General features: G+C 42.5%; 1 protein-coding gene across 2 annotated transcripts in view; it reads left to right on the top strand.

Moving 5' to 3' along the window:
• The window catches only part of PHEX (phosphate regulating endopeptidase X-linked), a 178266-nt gene extending 166051 nt beyond the window's left edge, over positions 1-12215 (top strand). For both annotated transcript variants that reach the window (XM_053305270.1, XM_053305271.1), the window contains 2 exons: positions 642-718; positions 11371-12215. In XM_053305270.1, the coding sequence (XP_053161245.1) occupies positions 642-718; positions 11371-11473 (180 nt within the window). In that variant the 3' untranslated portion in view covers positions 11474-12215. The remainder of the gene's footprint in view (positions 1-641; positions 719-11370) is intronic.
• The last annotated feature ends 10278 nt before the right edge of the window (positions 12216-22493 follow it).

The following is a 22493-nucleotide window of genomic DNA, read 5'->3' as shown; positions in this document are numbered from 1 at the left end:
GTGAGAACTACCGGGCTCACAGGCAAGCCCGATGTCCCCAAAGTGGGTAACCCACTTAACTAGCCCTCCCCTTAGATGAGGTTAGCAGAGCAAGTGCTCCACTAACCCCGTCTTTTCCATCGTGTGTTGCTGTGGTGCGACTTCCACCATCCCACACTGCCGTTTTGTGACTAACTCTGCCTCCCCAAGCCACTGTTTATGCTGGTGATAGCTCCCAAGGCACTGGCAGTTGTTTTTTTTTAAGCTCCCCAAGCTTTAAGTCTGCCCACACCTGCTTTACTGCCCTCCTCACAAGTTGTCAGGGGTGTGTAAAGTTTGTGTTGTGTTACCAGTTGGAATTCAATTTCACCAGTTAATCCATTCCTGTTTGGTCTCCTATGTGCTGAACAGAAAGGCACAGTTTCCCCACTTAATGGTAAATCCAATTTTCCATTCTTTCTGGTGGTTAGACTTGTGTGATTTGTGTACAAGGGTGTTGCTGAATTCAATATGCTGTAGTTGCTTCTAGTCACAGTGTAACATTCAACTTCTAGCCGACTGTTTGAAATCATACATTACTTTTAAGTCAGCGCATTTAGGATCACAGGCATCAGTTATTTCATTAGTTTCTCAGTTATTTCAGTTATTTCTCTTTATTTTAGGTGAGATGCAATGCTTTTAGACCTGAAGCTGCGAGAGAACAAATCTACACTGGAGTTCACAGTCCTCCTCATTTCAGGTATTTTAAATCAATCATCTTTATTATGGTCCACGACCAGCATAAATAAATTAAATTTAATCAGTAGAGCATGATTAAAACAATTATGAAACCATAAAACTATGTTATTTTAAATTTCTATACTAATGCTATAAAGCTATGATATAATACTAGAAGACTGCTACCCTTAAAAGAGAGGGTAGCTATAAAATTATTAAAACAGGCATTTTAAAGTTCTTCCCCTCATGACAGAAATATGACACAGCCGGATATTTAGTAATATATGCAAATATAGCAACTATAGTGGGGAAAGTTTTTTTTAACCTTCATCAGTTCAGTTCTTAGGTGTTTTGATTTAAACTAAGCAGCATATATTCCAATATTGTTGATATACTTTCCCCAAAAGTAATATGTCATACCTAACATTAATTAGACTGGAGCATATGCTCTTTGTATGGGCATTTAACAGTAATTTTTAATTTTTCTTCTTCTCTCAACTAATGCACCAGCACAAACCTGGCTCAGTCCAGTCCACTGAGGGTACAATGCCATGTGTGAAGGAATCCCCATAGGACATAACAAAGCCCTTTTACCCAACCCCCTCCCCAGGGTGGGTATGCACAGACATGCAGGCACTGCATCATAAGGACAGAGAATATAAGAACATAGGAAAAGCCTTGCTGGATCTGGCCCAAAGCTTAACATGTCAAGTAGCCTGTTTCCCACAGTGGCCATCTAGATGCCTCTGGGAAGCCCACAACCAGAAGGTGAAGGCATGCCCCCTTTCCTGCTGTTGCTCCCCTGGAACTGGTATACAGAGGCATCCTGTATACCATCTGAACCTGGAGGTAGCCTGTAGTCATCAAGACTAGAAAACAGTAGACAGGTAGACCCGTCTTCCATGAATTTGTCTGAGCCACTTTTAAAGCCATCCAAGCTGGTGGCCATCACCACAGCCCATGGCAGAGAATTCTGTAGATTAATTATGCCCTGTGTGGGAAAGGACTTGCTTTTGGCAGTCCTAAATTTCATGGTAATTGGTTTTGTGAGATGACCCCTGGTTCTAGTACTGTGAGAGGAAGAAAAACTTCTCACTGCCCACTTTCTCCACACAATTCATCCTCTCTAATAAAACGCTTGGTGTCCGTCCGTGGACGGACACCAAGCGTGTGTCCGTGCCTCCCTGCCCTGTTCTGCACCTGCGCGAAGCGCAGGCCCAGAACAGGGCAAGGGAGACACGCTCGCCGGCACCGGCAGCCATCTTGGGCGGCCAGAAGCGGCCGCCCCAAAGAAGCCAGAGAGGCGGCGGCGGGGGAAAGTGACCGAGGCGGCAGCAGAGCTGCCGCCTCGGCCAAAATAGATGGAGGCCGGGGGCGGAGCGGAGGCCATGTAACTTTAAAATAAAAATTGCTCCCGCGGCCGACGCCGCCGACCGCCCACCCTCCCTCCCAGCTGCCGAGTCCCCCTTACCCTGGCCGACTGCTGTCGGCCGAAGACTGCCCTCAATTTAAGAGGCAGAGAGGAGCTCGCAAGCAGAGCTCCTCTCTGTGCAAAGCCTCTTGCCGAACTGCCGCTTTGGGCGCAAGGGACGCAAGCACCCAAAGCGGCAGTTCGGCAAGAGGCTTTGCACAGAGAGGAGCTCTGCTTGCGAGCTCCTCTCTGCCTCTTAAATTGAGGGCAGTCTTCGGCCGACAGCAGTCGGCCAGGGTAAGGGGGACTCGGCAGCTGGGAGGGAGGGTGGGCGGTCGGTGGCGTCGGCCGCGGGAGCAATTTTTTTTTAAAAGTTACATGGCCTCCGCTCCGCCCCCGGTCCCGGCCTCCGTCTCCCCGGCCTGGCGGGGACAAGTGCCTGGGCCGATTTGGCCCTTAAAGGTGGGGGGGGCGTACGGCGGAGGGAGGGGGAATGGCGGCGGGGGGCCAGGAGCGCCATTACTAGCGCCCGTTATTCAACGGGCCAGAATTCACTCGTATTTTATAAACCTCTAACATGTTTTCCCTCTTTTCTAAACTAAAAAGCCCTAAATGTTGTACCCTTACCTCATAAGGAAGATGCTGTAGCCCCTGCTTATCAGACCATTAAAGAGAAAGGAAAGAGCTAGATGGAGATATAATAGAGATACACAGGCTTACCATTCTCCATAATAGCCTTGGGTGGTTAGTGCCTTTGTGAGTGTGCTGTTGTACAAAGAGAGAAAACACAGATGGGTTATGGGAACACCTCTATGTATTTGTGCTGTGTCCATGGGGCCTTGGTTTGAGCCCACTGTAAATACTATAATCATTTAAAAACAACAACACCTAAGTAAACATTCTAAATCATATTTATTTATTTGATTGATTGATTGATATACCGCCCTTCCAAAAATGGCTCAGAGCGGTTTACACGGAGAAATAATAAATAAATAAGATGGATCCCTGTCCCCAAAGGGACAATCTAAAAAGAAACATAAGATACACACCAGCAACAGTCATTAGAGGTACTCTGCTGGGGGTGGATATGGCCCAGTTACTCTCCCCCTAGTAAATAAAAAGAATCACCACATTAAAAGGTGCCTCTTTGCCAAGTTCTGTGTGACAGTTGGAAGGCTACTCTACATATGAGGTGAAGGCCCGAGAGCATCGTGAACAGGGATAGCAAACAGGACATAGGAGTTTTGCAGGAGTTTAGCGGGAAGTGTGTGGGGGAGCCTGGAACAAGCCCCTGCGATCACAAGGATCACAAGGAGCCTGGTGGAGAAGAGAACATAAGTACATATTCGTATCCCTCATATTCTTGGGAAAGGCTGTTTGGACAGTTAAATAGTTGGCCATTACAGCTGAGACCTATCCTAATAAACTATCTAATAAACGGACAATAAGTTCCCTAAATACTGTAAACAGCCAACAAAAACAGTATGAAGATAGAAGGTCAGCAGGGGAAGGGGCAGTTCCCAGTGTATTGCACATAGTGCCACATGTATGACTATTTGCCCCATGGGCAGAAGTCATGGGTGTGTACTCGGTGCAAGGAGCTCCTGGCTCTTAGGGAACAAATCCGTTCCATTGAGACCAAGATGGCGGATCTGGAGAAGCTCAGAGAGGCAGAGAGACATGTGGACGAGACCTTCAGGGATGTGATAGAGGCATCCCACTCCAGGGCTGGTAGCTCCTCTGCTGTCAGGGAGAATAATAGTCTCAAAGAAGGAGGACATTGGTCTGAGAAAGCGGGAAATGCTTCTTTAGAAGGGACCCCTTCTGTGGAAGATTAGCCCATATCATCTCACACAGGGGATACTCCTCTGAGGGGTGGGGGCCTCCTTGTAGTGGGTGATTCGATCATTAGAGGTATAGAGAGATGGGTTTGTGATCCGCGTGTTGACTGCACGGTGACTTGCCTGCCTGGTACGAAGGTTGTGGACATCACACAACATTTAGATAGGCTCTTAGGCAGTGCTGGGGAAGAGACAGCTGTCGTGGTGCATGTCGGCACCAACGATGCGGGGAAATGTAGTCGGGAGGTCCTGGAAGCCAAACTTAGGCTGATAGGTAGCGTAAGTCCAGGATCCCCAAGGTAGCATTCTCAGAAATGCTACCAGTTCCACGTGCGAGACAGTGAAATAGGCAGAGCTGAGGAGTTTCAATGCATGGATGAGATGTTGGTGCTGGAAGGAGGGTTTTAGATTTGTTAGGCACTGGGATACATTAGCAAATTAGAGTGGATTCATGGTGTCTCATTGAAAATCTCATTTGCTATCACAGAACCCACACTCAGAATACCTCAGAAACAACAGAACCCTGTACCCCATGGGTTAGAAACCCATGGGGGTGGTTGGCACCCTATGTGCACTACACCACCACTCGCTCTGGGCCACCCCAGCACCCCCAAGTGCACTTATGGGGCTGCTGAAAGCTCCATTATACCTTATGAGGAAAAACCTTAAAGACGCGTAAACTTCAACAATTCACCAAAAATCAGCCCTCTGCCCAAATCCTTTGAAAAAAATCAGGTAGCTTCCTTGCCCCTACCTGGCACTACCACCAACCCCACACTGCTCTAGGCCACCCCTTTGACCCCGACATGAAGTTATACATTTGCTGACACCTCCATGCTTATTTATGGAGAAAAACCTTAAAGACGCGTAAACTTCAAAAATCTCTTAAAAATCAGCCCTTTGCCCAATTCCTTTCAAATAATTCTGATAGCTTCCTTGCCCACCCTAGGAACTACCACCCACCACACTCCACTCTACGACACCCCTTCCCCCCGACGTGAAGCTATACATTTGCTGCAATCCTAATTATTCTCTATGAGGAATTCAAAAATACTTTAACAATTCACCAATAATCAGAGGAGTGTCCAATTGCCTTGGGGTTTTGTGGGTGGTAGGCACCCCTGTCTGTCTACCACTCACCCCGCTTTTGTGCCCCTAGGTGCTCCACAATAGGGGATATGGACTGGTTTGGGTCCCATTATAATCTATGAGAAAAATATTAAAAATATTTCAAATATTCATAAAAAATCATAGGGGTGTCTTATTGCTTCGGGGTTTGCATTGTTGTTGGCACCCATGGGTGCTCCACAATAAGGATTAATGGGCTGTTTGGAGTCCCCTTATATCCTATGAGAAAAAAATAAAAATAATTTTCAAAAATTCATAAAAAATCGTACGAGTGTCCGATTGCTTAGGGGTTTGGGTGACAGGTACCCCTGGGTACCAGCTACCATCCTACCAACTTTTGGGTGTCTGAACCAGTTCAAACTGGTTTGAATTTGAACCGAACCAGGGGGTGGTTTGAACAAAACCAAAACCAAACCAACCCCTCCTGGGTTGAACCCGGTTCGAATTCGAACCGGGCGAACCGGTTTTGTGCACATCCCTAGCTGGATCAGCAGTTGAATGCCTCTGTTCGGGCAAGTCGCATTCAGAATGTTAACAGCAGGGGGAGCAGTCTCACAGCAACTAACAACCCCAACCCCCCCCACAAAATCAGCAACTTTTTCACACCAGATGTATGACATCTTTGCTCTATATCGCAGCGATTAAATTCGCAACAAGGCATTGGAAATGTGAATGGCATCCTGCTGTCCCTGTAGGGACTGCAGTGTCAGGATGCAGGAAGTATGGAAGCACACTTCCGAAATATGTCCTGACCTTGTTGTAGGATCTAGTCTGGAAAGTGCCAGGGAGGAAGTTGGCAGAGGAGGGAGCAGAGAGAATGCAGGAATAAGAAAGCTTTGAAGAGGCAAGGAGCCTTGAAAAGGAGTGGCAGCAGCAAGCAGGCACGCACACACATGCAGGAGAGCAGACAAGAAAGAGGTTGGCAGAGGATGACACAGGGACAAGGAAGAGCAGGGAGCCTTGAAGAAATGTGGTGGCAGTGAATATACACGGAAGCACATGTGGCACGCTTCTGGCCATTCGGCCTCCAAGTCAGTTAGCCTGCCTGTCTACCCACTGCCAAGCAACTGACAGCAAACTGGCTGTGCATGCTGCTGACAGAGCTTGCAATGGGCTGAGTTCTGTCAGGAAGACTCAGGAGCAGACGTGGAGGTGGAGGAGGACTTCAGAGGACATGGGAGCAGCAGATGACTCTGGAGGAGACGAGGGGGCAATGGACAGGAGCAGGGGGCTGAATCCAGCATAAAGTGGAGCCCCTGCTGAGTACCTCCTGGGACTCTTCAGAGTACCACCAGCGGTAGGCATACCACCAGGGGTATGCATACCACTCGTTGGGAACCCCTGGTCTAATATTATTTGGAACATTTTCATTCCAAAAGAGTTCAAAGAATGACTAACGTTCTATGAACAGAATCTCCATCACCCTCCCTGCATAAATGGGTACAATTCAATTTTTTTTTATTACAGCCATTGGTCAGTCAAGAGATAAAAATCAGAATAACAAATATAACTAATATACACAAATAGTAACTGATAATAACACACAATAAAACAGTATACAAGCATCCAGGACAATAAATGGGTACATAATGCCTATGTTTCACCAGGATAGCTGTCTTGGGAGAGGGTTTTTAAAAAAGCAATGGATATGTTTGCTGCTATCAAAAGATTCATATGCAGTTGTAAAGATTCATTTCCCCTACAATATCCTTCACATAGCCCCCACACAACTTATAGAGGATTTATTGGAATATTGTATTCTGTCACTGGAATTATAATTGGGTAGTAAGTTAATCTTAACATGTTGAGCAGAGTGGGTAGGCTGAATATGGAAGGTGCACACAAGCATCCTATTATTTTAACAGCTTAGTGCAGTGCATATACAGTGAACACATCACAGGGGAGAGGCATGCCTCTGCATATCCCTTTGCACATGGGCAGTGAGCCCACAGTAGAAGGGACTGACTCCATTGTAAAGATGGATTTAATCATTTCTGTTGTGGAACTTGTCAGGGATATGTCTTTTCCTCAAATTCTCATTCTTTTTTCTTTTTTTAGGAGACATATTTAACAAGAATTTATTAATTTTCATACCCATATAATACCCATATAATGGGTGGTAATTCAGTTTTTATACAAAGTCTGTGTTCCAACTGGTAATTGCACTTTATAATACAAATTATAACTTGTCCTAGAAATGCACTTTTAAAAAGTTAATTGCACTCTTCCACTGATTTACTTTTTACAATTAACTGTACAATTTGCATGTAACTTCAAAATTGTCCTTTATCCTCTAACAATAGAAAGAAATATGGGCTGGAGTGTTAACTTACACTTGAAGGACTGATATGAATAATTATCCATGTATTCGTTTATATATGTCGTCAGTGCACTTTGCACATATTTCTGTGTCTCTCCCCTGCCCCGGCCCTGACTCAGTTTTAAGGATATTTATTTGAGATATCCTTTACAAATATAGTTCTGCATCGATAATATTCTTCCGAATGTTGTTAGGTTATCTTCTTGAAAATTTGAAAAATATATAAATATATGTGGCACTTGCCAAAAAGGGGGAAAAAGGGTGTTTGTGTGGGAGGGATTAACTGGGATTTAAAGTTTGCTAGTTTTAACAGTGTGTGATTCATGACATCTTTTCAAGATAGGATAGCACAGGATGGGAATCCAAATAACTTAATTAATGAAAAGTGCTACTTAAGAAGGTTTTTGGAAAATACCACTTACATGATGAAATTGTCTTTGAAGTAGATGGACAAGCTGTAGTAGTGAATCTGCCATCTGTTATGTTTGTACCCAACAAACATAATAATTCAGAGATAGGCAGGAAACAAACTGAATACACTTTACTAGTCTGAGTCAGTAGGCAACTATTTTACACACACAGATGTCTCCTTTTATATCTGCTGTGTTACAATAATTTAATCAACTTTACACATGAGTAGTACTACTATAAACACAATCACTACACCATCTGTAGTAACTTTTTACCAGATGCCATAAATACTTAGTATACTTGATAACCTGTTTTGGTGTACTGAATGTACATTTACTCTTTTTCCATGGTTCATTTCAGAACTGTGACTGCATTCACTGCAGTTACTTCATTACCACATACATTTCCATTAACCTGGGTGGGGAATTTTGGACCAACATTTTTAACATAGGGCCTGTGATCTAAAAAGTTACCTAGTTTAAGGACTAGAACTGGTCCAGTGATATTTTTGACATACTTTTTCTTGAACACAATTTGTTTCTGAAAATCCCTTGATTTTCCAAAGAGTTTGCCATATGGAATGGGGCTGCTTTTTGCATACACACCCTGGGCATACAGAACTAGATGTGCTTTGGGTCTTGTCCCAGAAGTTCAACATGTATTGGAAAAATATTTCATGCAAGTAATATATTGTTATGGTCTAGCATGTCCTACTTCCTGAACAAAAGGGACAGCATGCATTGTGGGGCTTTTGTTCTCATTTCCCATACAACAGTCCCCAACTGCAGCTGACATCAGATTGCAAGGAGCAAAGTCCTGCACTAGAACAAAATCCTGCACTGGGCCCTCCGATGGCATATCCCCCCTGATGTCCAATGAATGAGGAGGATGACATTGTGGTAGCAGTAGTCTCATCCCATCTTCCTCCTCATCAAGTGTGGGGATGTAGTGGTGGCAGCATTGACCCTCCTCCTCACCTTTTGGAGTATAAGATCAAGAGCTGCCACATGACCTGAAGGGGAGCGGGGGTGTAGTCACTACGTTTTCTCTTGGTGGCGGCTCCTCCTTCTCCCCTCTTATTTGAGGAACTGGCTTTCCTCCCTGAGACCCTTGTGTCATCAGACGGGGACTCTGAAAAGAAGTACATTTATTGCAAGGGAGAGGACGAGAGGCAGTAGCATTGTCTCTTGTCATCACAGTCTTATTCTCCTGCCCCATTTGCAAAGAAAAGGGGACATTCCCATTTGCAGATCGGGCAGGGGTGCAGACAGACGGAAAGCTTGAGGAGTAACTCCTCACTCTAATGTTTGGGGGGGCAGAGGAAAGACACTTTTGGGGGATAAAATGTGTTTTGGCATCTGAAGATATGAGTTATTCAGTTTGGTGGAGAGGTTTAGTAAAATGGAGGGGGGACTCCTCAAATATTTAGGGTGGGATTTCGACCCTTGAGATGGGATGGTGGGTAGGAGAAGGCAGCAGCATTTTAAGAAACATACAGGTGAAACTCGGAAAATTAGAATATCGTGCAAAAGTCCATTAATTTCAGTAATGCAAATTAAAAGGTGAAACTGATATATGAGACAGACGCATTACATGCAAAGCGAGATAAGTCAAGCCTTAATTTGTTATAATTGTGATGATCATGGCGTACAGCTCATGAAAACCCCAAATCCACAATCTCAGAAAATTAGAATATTACATGGAACCAAGAAGACAAGGATTGAAGAATAGAACAATATCGGACCTCTGAAAAGTATAAGCATGCATATGTATTCAGTACTTGGTTTGGGCCCCTTTTGCAGCAATTACTGCCTCAATGTGGCGTGGCATGGATGCTATCAGCCTGTGGCACTGATGAGGTATTATGGAAGACCAGGATGCTTCATTAGCGGCCTTCAGCAATTCTGCATTGTTTGGTCTCATGTCTCTCATCCTTCTCTTGGCAATGCCCCATAGATTCTCTATGGGGTCAGGTCAGGCGAGTTTGCTGGCCAATCAAGCACAGTACACTGTATACTTTTCAGAGGTCCGATATTGTTCTATTCTTCAATCCTTGTCTTCTTGGTTCCATGTAATATTCTAATTTTCTGAGATTGTGGATTTGGGGTTTTCATGAGCTGTACACCATGATCATCACAATTATAACAAATTAAGGCTTGACTTATCTCGCTTTGCATGTAATGCGTCTGTCTCATATATCAGTTTCACCTTTTAATTTGCATTACTGAAATTAATGGACTTTTGCACGATATTCTAATTTTCCGAGTTTCACCTATATAGTTGTCCTGCCTCTCCCTGCCCCCCAAATGGGCTCTTAAGTTGGCCCTTAGCCCCTGGACAAGTGCCTGTCTTCACCAATCCCTGATGCCGCACCTATCTTACCTTGCTGATTGTAGCACAAATTATTTTGAAAACTCCAAAGCAGTTTATGCTGCATTACAGTGAAGTTGTTGATCACTACCTTTATCTGTAGTCCACTAGGCCCTTGTTTTTTCTCCCAGTGAAGCTAACCTTAGAAATGATTGTATCACTTGACTGCAGTTTCATTCACTAGAAAGGTAATAGGAGTATCCTCTCCCCTTTCCTATCTAAAGAGCTGAATCCCCAGCAGCATGAAGGCAAGAGAGAAAGACAGAAGATGGAAAAGGTTACAGTGGGGAAAGAGTACCTTTTTGGGATTAGAAACTACAATTTCACATAAAATGTTATTCTTCCAAAGAAAGAGTGTAGCAGTGAAGCAGCACAATTCAATTTTGGCACAAGGTTATTTTAATGGGGAATTCAAATGAGATGGTGAAAAGCTTGAAAGGTACCCAATCAACCAAGGTAAATGGGCAATTGAATAGAGAAACAAAATACAGAGTAAGTTAATGTAAAGCATATAGAAATTATGATCATACTGGATATGTGCTGACAGTATCAGCTACTCAGGAAAAAGATCAGGATACAGTTATGGCCTCTGCTGTCAGGATTGCTTTAATATGCTGCTGCAGGCAAAGAGCAAGCAGGATATCAGAATGCTGGAATGAAAAATAATACAGAGAGGATTATAATTATACAAATTAATGATATGGCCTCATCAAGAATATTGTGTGCAGCCTGGTCACCTCCTCTCCAAAATGCAATCGCTGATCTGAAGACAGATCAGACAAGGGGTAACAAGTATAATTAAGTGTATGCATAGAGTGGTGCCAAAGGGGACTGACAAGATTTGGGTTGCTTACTTTTGGATGCAGATTAATGAAAGGGGACTCAAAAGTGTACATATTTTATGTATAAAATCATGAATGCAACTGAGAGAATATTTCAGAGGGCTCTACTTTGGGTAAGGTTTAGACATGTTTGCTGGGTTCTTTTCTGTGTTTATTACCAAAGAAAAACCATTGCATCCCCCCTTATGAGTATAGGCTGGGTAAGAGGGCTTGAAGTTCAGTGCAGGCAGAGGCCATGAGACAAGCTGAAGTAAGCCGCTTCAGGCAACTGACTGGCATCACACAGTATTAGACTTTGAGTAGAACTTGTGACTTAAACTAACTCAAAGGTTTTATCTTCTCTCTTTCTAGAGTTATCGGTGCTATGAGCAACTTTGAGGAGTTCCGGAAAGCTTTCAGCTGCCCAGAAAACACTACAATGAATCGAGGCTCAGCTTCTTGTCGGCTTTGGTAGCTCTTCCTCTGTACTCCTGCACTGAAATCACTCTCTCATTCAAATGGTTCCAAACTCTTAATGGAGATCCTGCTGTGACTAAACTGTGGACCAGACATGTTTTTTTAGTGTGTCTTGTCATCTGGATGTTGACCTGCACAGATCTAATCTCTACCTGCTTGTTCAAGATATAGAAAATATTTAAAATATAGAACATAAAAAGGACAGGCTTTATTGAAGAAGTATTTGGAAATGGGTTGTTTCTTTTGGATTATTTTATTCTAATCTATGATTTATAGCCTAATAGCTATATATATGTTTACTCAAAATTAAGTCCCACTGTGTTCAATGGTCCTTTGTCAAAGTCCGTGCCATAGGATTGCAGGCTTAAGCTAGTAAGATTTACTTGGTATACTTCTGCTTTGCAGAAGACAGAAATGAAGCCAGTCTTTGTCCAGTGACCACAATGCTCAATTTAAATTAGTCAATTACACACACTCCCAGACCCACAATATCCCTCCCCCTCCCTTCCAAACTAGACCTGAAATTTACTTGCATACAGTATATCTTTTCCACAACTACTTTTTTTAGATCAAAAGCAGTCTCAGCAGGCTATGAATATGAATGGGGCAAGGGTGGGATGCTTCCTTTCTCCTTCAGCTGTTGTCCTGTTTAGGGGTGTAGTGAGACATTTTTCATTGGGGATGAAGAGACAAACACTAGAGCAGGGGTGGGGAACCTTGGCCCTCCAGCTGTTTTTGAACTACAACTCCCACCATCCCTAGCCACTGGGGATGATGGGAGTTGTAGTTCAACAACAGCTGGAGGGCCAAGGTTCCCCACCCCTGCACTAGAGAGACAGGAGGGTCCTACTCAACCCCTCCCCCCCACCCAGCAGCTGCTTCTTACCCCACGGTGGAAAAGATACACATGACTTTTTATCATGCCCAGTCTGGACTTCAATCACACACATGCTTCCTTCCTTCCTTGAATGCTGTGCACATATGCGTACTTGTGTACATACACAAACACTGTCCCTACATTCCTCTCCTAGCAACTCAGAGACAAATAACTGCCACTAAGAATGGAGGGCAGAGAGGTCCTCTTTTTTGTTTTATTTTGCTAACTTCACTCTTTCCCATACAGATTTACCTTCCCACTTAAGCCATGCCCCCCACAAACCCTAGCTGGTATGTGCTCCATAGAACAGGGCTGCTCTCCAGCTGTTGTTGGACTATAACTCCCATCATCCCCAGCCACTGTGGACAATAGTCAGGGATTATGGGAACTGTAGTCCAACATCTGCAGAAGGGCCAAAGATGTGCAGCAATAGACAATGCTGGGACCAAAACAAAAGCACACTCACTTTTTCAGCAGTGAGGGCTACTACAGTTAGAGCACAAAGCAAATCTCTGTCTGTGCATACTGTTCTGTTCTACACATATCCCTTCTTTGGATTCTGGCCATCATCTATAGTGTATGTAATACTGATTCAGTAAAATGACTGTGAATTATAGAATTCTGATTCAAGAAATATAGCTATCCTGTTGACTGAAGAAGCAGAGCCCTGGTCCCATAATGATATTTTACACATTTCTTTAGGATCTGCAATTGTTCACATGCTGGTCCAGGTATGTGTACACATTCAAGCACAGGTGATCTCTTCTGACAATGGCAGATCTGGATTGCTGAAGTGAGCACATAATGTGAGATGAATGCCCACTTCGGAGGACTGGAGCTAGTTGTGCATTATCCAGTCTGTAGTGGGGAAAGTGAATCTTGGGTTTCCTGCCTTCTCTTCAGCTCAACCTGTGACCGGTAGAAGCGTCCCTGAGGGTCATGTGGCCCCTAGGGGCATGCTTCTGTGTGGCACAGAGTGCTTCCAGGGGAAGGAGCAATGGGCAACATTCAACCTTCTCATCACTTCCCTCCCCAGGAAGTGCTCTGTGATACACAGAAGTGTGTTTTTGAGGGCTGCAAAACCCTCAAGAACATATTTATACCAGTCACTGGATTATCTGAGGGGAACCCCAAAATTTGTCATCTCTATTGCACGCTGCTGCCAAAGCAGGTTTGCAGCTCTCCATCCCGCACCATTTCAGTAGCCTATATCTGAGCCACTGTCTTTACATCCGAAAAAATAATGGGCTCCCAAGGATCCAGGTGTTCTTGCATGATGTGTAAATATTGTATCAGAATGGGCCATGCATGCATAAGCTAGTACACATGCTCAGACTATTGTGGATGTACAAATGAATGGTACGCATGTAAAGGGGCATGTGCGTGCCTTAGCTGCATTTTCATTTTCCCAACAGATTTTTGGTTGCATGCATTGCATAACTGTTTCAGAAATCCATATCAATGCAAATCTTTTCAGAATTATTGTTATATAAATTTTTGCACATTTATTTTTTGGAGATGGAGATGAATGCTAATTTGTTTGAAGTACAGAACTTTTATAAACTATATAATATAATAAAAGCTTTCCAGAATACCTTGATCCAGTATTGCAAGGCAATTCTCAACATTTTTATTGTTAATTATTTTTTTTGGATAGCAATCAGTTTGCCTATGCAAGGATGCATGCATATGTTTACATATCAAGCTTCCTCTAAATCTACAGTATATATTGATCACTATTTGATGACATGATTGCACTAATATACTAAATATATCATACATTCCCATGTGGTCCCACCCCATTTGTTAGCATGCTGAAATCCATCCAAGTGGGCTTTTCCTGTGAATTTTTGACAAATTGAGCTAGGCTCAACATGCATCCAGGCCATGATTCATGTCCTAGCTACCATTTTACTGGACATTTTTAAGGGTTTCAAAAAGTGAAAAATGGCAGTGTACATTTTGTCCATTCTAGCTACCCATACAAAGGATGTGCTCCAGACAAGGAGTGTGACCATTTTCCTGATATATCATCTAGTCCTTGCAATTGATCTATTCCACAATCCTGCCTGCTCCATATCATTATCAGTGGTGGCTTTGCCAATAATTATACAGTACTAATTGCACTAATTTACCAAAATTTAACACACATCCTCATGTGGTCCCACCCCATTTGTTACTAGGAGGGAGGTTATGTGACCAGTTACTTTATTTCAAAATGAGTAGTTCATGTTTTTAATAAGATGTCTGATTATAGGAACCCAGAGCTTCAAGCTATTTTAGTGCAACACATTCAAAACCTGCATACTTGTAAAATGTAAGTGTGTTTCCTAGCTCTAAAAATGCATTTTAGCAATTCAAAAAGCTTTGGGAGAACTTTGGCTTTTCTACTGCAGTAGGAACTGACATCACTAATCAGACCATTTAATATAATTTAAAATGTGAGAGATTTGAGATTCCCCATTGATTATTCCAACATATCTTATTAAGTGTACAGTATTATCAAAGCAGGCAGCTAAAAAGCAGCCAGATAACATGTTCCACTAACCTGTGATCTCAAAAACAGATGATTATATGATATTAATTAGTCTACAGCAGCTCCAGCTGTGAGAACTAGATATGGAAATATGTGCGGAATTTTAACATTAACATCTACAGTACAATGCTTACTTTATTATATTATTTTATAGTTTATGGCCTGTTTATATGAGCTGCTGTCCTAGTAAAGGAGCACTCAGATATGGAACAATGGTGGTGACTGGCACAACATGATGTAGTGTTGTACTGGTATGAGCCAGTGTCTGAACCACCAGTCAACACCATCACCACCTAATGCAACATAGTGGTGTCTCGCTGAGCTGAGGACAGGATGGGCAGCCCAGAACAAGGATGGGGAGTGACTCCTCAGCTTGTCACCCTATAATTGTCACAGTGCACTTCAGTCTGCACACTGTACCTGTCATAATAATCTGTTGTTGTTCCTCACAAACCTGCTAGATGCCATTTCTAGAGAAAAGTCATAAATTAGAGTGCATAATACTTGAGTTACACACAAGCTCGGTTGTTCAGAGAGAGCAAAATTATGTTTGTCTCTCAGCTGGTCAGAGACTATCCGCAGCATGTATCCATGGAAACGGGTCAGTCAAGCAGAGACAGGACCTGAGGACCTGAGACACATTCAACTCTCTCCTTGTTAAGCGGGTGGGGGGGAGAGAAACCCTTTGAAACATACACTCACATGAGTAAGCTATTCCTGGAATCCTTTGAAGGTTGCATCTAACCATGAATAGTTACAGAAGCTTAAACACTACTGCTGACTCAGGGAAAAGGAAATTGTATTTTAGGTAGCTATAAAATACTATAAAATATAAATTATTTTACAAATTCTATGGATTAGAATATTGACATATCCAAAGTATACATTCTATTCAATGTGTAATTTGGTCCTATGTGTGAGGTTTTAATAAAGTAATGCTGATCCCTGATGCTGCAATGGGGCAGTGGGGCTGTGCCCCCCACACATGAGGCAGGCAGCACCACCATCTTGAACCCATCTGCTCAATTATAGCTACACCCCTCTTCATGCATTTACATACCATAAGGTCCAACGCGGACCTTATGATGCACAGTTCTAATAGACACATTAGGACTTGCAGTGCCACTGCTGCAGACCTAGAAGCAGCACCACCACTACAGAGAACCGGCAGTAGCACAACCAGCATTACTACATCTATTGCATGGTCGAGAATGGAAAAAGACTGATGTAGCACGACTTCTGGTTTGCCATACCTGCTGCCAACATGTCCCTATTTTCCCATTCAGGTGAATGGAATGTTGGCAGGTATGGTTCTCTACAGCGATGCCGCTGATTCTGAGTCTGAAGCAGTGGCGCCACAAGTCCTACCATGTCCATTAGAACTGTGTGTCATGCCAGCCACTGTGTTCAGTGGTTGTGACTCCCATATCAATGTTTATAGTGTATTGTTTTAATAAGATTAGTAGTTTTTCCCTACTACTAGAAGGAGAAAAGAAGGAGAACAACTAGGCTACAACAAAACAGCTGAATAAAATGACAACAGAAAACAGATTTCAGAGCAATCACGTAAGACTGTTCATCTGTTAATTCTTTAGAGGATTTTTAATCAACTGTTTGCATAGAGTAACAAATGGTTTTATGGAAGAAAAAGGAGAATCAGTTAGGCAAAGAGAGAATCAAGGGGTATTTCTCTCTCCTTCACATGATTCCCTCCTTTTCACAGTGTTATTAATGAAAACACCACATTAATTCACTTTAATTAAAATCCTGCCATGCAATTCTTTTGATAGAGAAGCAATTTTTAGTCTTTACCCAGTTAAATCATTTAATGAAAGGTTTTCTAAACATTAGTAGGATCAGCACTGCTGCTTCTCTTTGATTGCCATCAGGTGTAATGGCTTTTCCAGCTGCTTTGTGGGGGGAAGCCATAATTGGACATAGGTCAATGCTTTCATGTGAGATTAGCAGTCCTACTGCAGAAATTGGGCCCTAAATATTTTGGGCTTGCTTTTCTCTGTGCAGTCATAGTTGTGCATTCATTTAAATGCTCACAAATGCTGAGCAGAGTCCAGAGAAAATAGTGTATATAAATCCGATTTAAATCAGTGGGATTTGAATGCTTAAGTCCTATGGAGTTCAATAGGATTTAGCCTGCAGTCCTAAATACACTTCCTTGGAAACAAGGAATCCATTGAAATAAGTGCAACTTGCTTCCATGTAAATACTGTTAGGATGATGCTATTAGTCATACCCAACTTTCTCTGGTTTGTATCCAGCTGTGCCAAACCAAGCAAAGCTTCTGTGCTCACCTGTGCATATACAGGTCTAGTGTGTGTGGAGCCCTTGCTCATCTCACTGAAAGGAACTAACATCTTGACACAAAAGAGTACATGCAAGGATCAGCTCCTCTCTCTGCAAAGAGGAACAGGAAATACATTCCAGTAAGGGGAGCTTCATATTCACACTGGAATTTAGGACAGCTTAGACATACCAACAGGTTTAACACCTGTTGTGCAAATACAAACATGCTCCTATTAGTACAACTAGCTCCAGACTCAGTACAACTAGCACAACATCCTTGCACAAGCACCGTGTAGTCAGGATATTGGCAACTATCCAGGAGCATTTTAAAAATATGGGTGAGTGAATGAATTAATAGCTTTATTACGAGCATAGATCAAACATAAGCACAACGAATAATAAAACATTTAGATAGGAAATTTATCATACAATGCACCAACAAAGTAAACATTTTATGGTAAGATCTAAAGGGTAGAAATTAATTGTTGGCAGATCTTAACAGCGGCCGCACAAACTTTAGCAACCTTGTGTTTAATAGAAGACTTCCTGTCTGGAAGAAGAAGTGTGACGTAAAATTCATCAGTTTGGCTAGGGTAATGTAATAAGAAGGGAGTAATAAGACTATGTCGACTGCCATTATAAAAGGAACAATATAGCAACACGTGTGGACAGATTCAATCCCACCTGAACCACAAGGGCAGGGGGATTTTCTGAGTGGCCAGGGGGATTTTCAGAAATTTCCCATAAAAAACTACTGAAGGTAAAAGCATCATATCTTGCACTAAGGAACACCCTCTGATGGTTGGGCAAAGAGAGTGATGATAATAAATTATTTATAAAATAAAATAAAATAAAATAAATAGTAAGTAAGTAAGTAAGTAAGTAAATAAATAAATAACCGGCTGGTTCCCGGCTGAGATTGCCAAGGTGCTCTCTTATGGTCTGTGGGATGACACCTAGGTCATTTTGATACTCATTGTCCAAGATCCTTTGTTTGAGGATCTTCTTGGCTTGGTTATATCCTAATAGAGACAAATATTCCTAAGAGAAGCCAAGTGATGAGAGTTTTGCCAGCAGTGCTTGTGTCCATGAAGACTGAAATCTGTCAGCTAGTACAAAGGGAATCAGCCCCAGATGGGAAAAATGGATCTTAAGCCAGTAATTAAAAACTGAAATCCATGCTTTGGATCCCACCCTCTGAAAGCCTGTTTCTAACCTTAATGCAGCATTAGAGATGCATCTTGGGGGCCTTGAGGGGCCCAGTTGTGCCGCATACAAAAGTTGGGCTAGTGGTTTGGCAATGAACAGCTTTAGTGCTGTGGGAATAACCTTTCTTCCTTTGGAGTGTAAAAATCTCAGAATTGCTGAAGTGCTCCTTTGAGCCTGTTGGGCAGCATGGTCCATGTGGGTTTTCTGTGACTCTGTGACATGAAGGACCACACCCAAGTATTTAAAACGGTTAACCTGTTCAATCCGATGACTCTTTATAGACCAATTAAATTTCTTAGGCTTTTTGTCAGACCATCACCTTAGATTTCTGAAAAGTAATAACCAAGTAGTTATCCTTACAGTAATTGGCCAGGAGCTTAAGAGCTCTCCTAAGACCAAAATATGGGTGTGAATAGCCATCTACCTGCTTGTCCCAAAATATTTTTAAGTGAAACCCCATGAGGACTCTGCTTTAATAGCTTCATGTAACAGGACTCTGCTTTAATAGCTTCATGTAACAGGCAGTTATTCAACTGGGGCTTCCTTCCTGACATGAAGATACAGTGCTAACAAAAGCCTTTATCTTCAGAATTTCTACCTGATAAGGACCAATTAAAGTCATAGGAGCCCTGGCAGGGGAAAAAAATAACCTTTCTATCGTAAGCTGCTTTCCAAGGCACCCTCTCATTTGGCAAAATGTGTGTGCCACTTGTGTAAGAGGATGATTTCTATTACAAGCATTTTTTGTCAGAATTTTAAGAATAAACTCACTTTTAGAGATGCTTGCCATAGCTACTTACAGCTATCTAGAATATACTTTTTTATTAAAATGGAAGTGAGCAGTTCTGTTGCTTGATATGAATAGATGTTACCTGAGATCGAGTCACTGAGGTCTTCTTGCCTATTAAGCATGACAGTAGTTCATCTTCCACAATAAGTAGAGGGTGAGATAGACTACCTCTGAACTTGCTGCACTGCATAATACAACACCATTTCCTCTACATTCTCAAAATAAGCATAGAGTAGGTACATTATCAATAAATCAGTTTCCCATTTTCAAGAAGGAAAATCTAATGCAAGCTGCAAGTATTTACTTTCTCCTTGAAGTCCTGTCCTAAGGTCAAATTTAAATGGATGCTAGATAATTTGTTACACTCTTTCTACAAATGATGTTGCTCAGGCAGGACCAGAAGTACACATTCATTCTTGTCTCACAAGAACATTGAGTTCAGGTATTGCAGCACACGTTGCTTGATACTGTTACCCTGCCATAGACATGGTTGCAATATCAGGAAATAGTCAAGATCTCTCCCCCTCAACCAACTCCAACCCCCTCTTAGACCAGAGCTCATTTATAATGACATAGACTTCTCAGGGAAGAAAAAGAATAGTCCCCTCTCTCAGATTTGTTGCCCTGAATCACTTCTTCACATTGGTTAATGGTATATCTGGGTATATAGATCAGATGCCAAGCCACAAACTGATCAGGTGCCAGGCCACAAACTGAATTATTCAGGATCAATACAAAATTTGCACTTAGTACTCCAAATTTTTTCTAGAGATGCTGCATGAATTTGTATACCTTTCCTCCCAACTCCCTTTAAACATAGAGCATCCAGTCTGAGAAGCAGTTATATGTAGCTCAGAAACTTTGCATTATTTGTTGTGGACACTCAGCATTGTACACAGTAGCAGAGTTGTGGTGAGGTAGTTTGCTTGATTTCAGCCTCTTTTTAAAATGTCATTATGATTTGGAAGTTCCCTTGACCAAGCATTTTATGGTGACCTGCAAATTTATTACATAAAAACAGATAATACCTTGTAAAAATGTTGTTAAAAGCATATTAAAATCAAATGTTTAGGTGTCAAATGCCAGCCTCAGTGTTGTTCCTCCATCTTCTGTGGATCACCATCTTATAATGTTCACAGCTTTAATTGCACACACTCTGGCAGTAATTAGGGATGTGCACAGACCGGTCCAGAGCCCATTCTAAGGGCCTCTGGACCAGTCCAGACCTGGGGCTGGTTCGGTGGTTCAACATTGGGGGGTGGACCTTTAAGGGTGGGGGAAGGTGTATTTACCCCTCACGCCACTTTCCCCCCTTCAGCGTGCGTGTTTTTTAAAGGATTTGGGGCGGCAGGGTACCTCCTTGCTGCCCCTTCCACTGTTCCTCGGCAAAAGGCTTCAAAAGCCTCACTGTGCATGTGAACGTCGTGTGCATGTGTCACGTCTGTGCATCACGTGTGTGCGTATGTCACGTGTGCACACACGTCTAACATATGCATGCACAGACGTGACGCACGTGTGTGACGTGCGCATGAGCAGTCAGGTTTTTGAAGCCTTTTGCCGAGGAATGGGGGAAGGGGTGGCAGGGAGGTACCCTGCCACCCCAAATACTTTTAAAAACGGGCACACATGGGGGGGGAGTGGCGGGAAGGGTAAGTACACCTTCTCTCGCTCTTAAAGAGCCCCCTCCCCAGTGCTGGACCGCTGTGGTGTGGTTCTGTGCACACCACTAGCAGTAATTTCAGTAAAATAAATAAGGTAAACGGGGGGGAGAAGACAAGAGATAAAGGGAACCAAGGTCATACAGCTGTGTGTCTGTATTCCTACATTACATACTCCTTGCCAATATACTTCACGGTCTCCTTTTAACTCTTTCCTGCCATTTACACTGGGTTTGGGTTTATCTGTAAATATAATATAATATAATATAATATAATATAATATAATATAATATAATATAATATAATATAATATACTCAATTTCTATATCGCCATTCTTGGTTTACATAGAGAAATAACAAATAAATAACATGGATCCCTGTCCCCAAAGGGCTCACAATCTAAAAAGAAACATAAGATAGACACCAGCAACAGTCACTGGAGCTACTGTGCTGGGGGTGGATAAGTTCAGTTACTCTCCCCCTGCTAAATAAAGAGAATCACCATGTTAGAAGGTGCCTCTTTGCCAAGTAGCAGAAGTATCTAGCCTCTCTAATCTTTCTTCGTACTAAGCAATGCTCCACCTCCAATACATCCACCTTAATAGGCATTGTTATTCCTTCATGATACTTGGTCACATGTACTGATCATGGCCTCTCTCATCACACACTTTGTATCTGCCAAGTGTTCTTTAAATCTAGTGATTAACTCGCTTCCTGTTTCTCCAATATAAAACTCCCCACACTCTTTAAAAATTATTCTATACTCTACTCCTTTTAATCCACAACTCCCCTCCCACATTCTGCATACTGGGCAATTTGTCTTGTCCACATGTCCTATTGTATAACCTCGTTCTCACCAGTTGTTGTTTCAACGTCTTAGTTGACTGAACCACCACATTGGCCTTAATGTCATACTTATGCAACATTCTCTGACACTGTCTAACAAAATTGTCAGAACTTTCAAAACAGGTAAGCCAGGTACAAATTTAATCATTAAGCGTTTTATCCAAAATGTGTCAGGCCTCTTAAAGATAACAGAGATGCATCTGGCGCTCTCTCTCTCTCAATTTCCTGGTAGTGCCTCTACCCACTCCTTCTTCTTCTTCCTGGTTCTAATGAAGTATTATTTACTATCTTTGCAGGGGCGTAGCAAGGTTGGAGTGGGCCCAGAGACGAGATTTTAAAATGGCCCCCCCCCCACTCAAAGTCCAGGGCCTCCGCACACCCCAGGTCCCCAAGGATTTAAGTCTGATATTTCAAAATAAGTATGCTGCCTGGAAATACATTTCACTGAATACACACACGCCACAATATATAGTGATATACATTGAGTACTATACATCTGTGCTACTTTTAATGCCTAGAACACACTAGAAAGACAAATTATTAAAATGGCCCCCTCGCTGCAGATTAGCAAAGGAGACTTTCAACCATGCAGTGTGAGCCTATGTTTGTTTTCTCAGAATTCTGAACAAATTCAGTCAAGTTTGATTCCAGGAGATTTTTGGCAGGAGGCTTTTAAAGCCCTTTAACACACCTCTCCTCTGGAATGGAGGTGCTGCATTCACATGGCCAGATTTACCCTGAAGTCCCTGTGAGTTATTGGGGAGCAGTTCACACACAAGAAAAATAAAATAAAAGCACCAC

Source organism: Hemicordylus capensis, chromosome 3 (assembly GCF_027244095.1).
Source record: "Hemicordylus capensis ecotype Gifberg chromosome 3, rHemCap1.1.pri, whole genome shotgun sequence".
In the NCBI taxonomy this organism is placed as follows: Eukaryota; Metazoa; Chordata; class Lepidosauria; order Squamata; family Cordylidae; genus Hemicordylus; species Hemicordylus capensis.
This window is presented reverse-complemented; position numbering and strand designations above follow the sequence as displayed.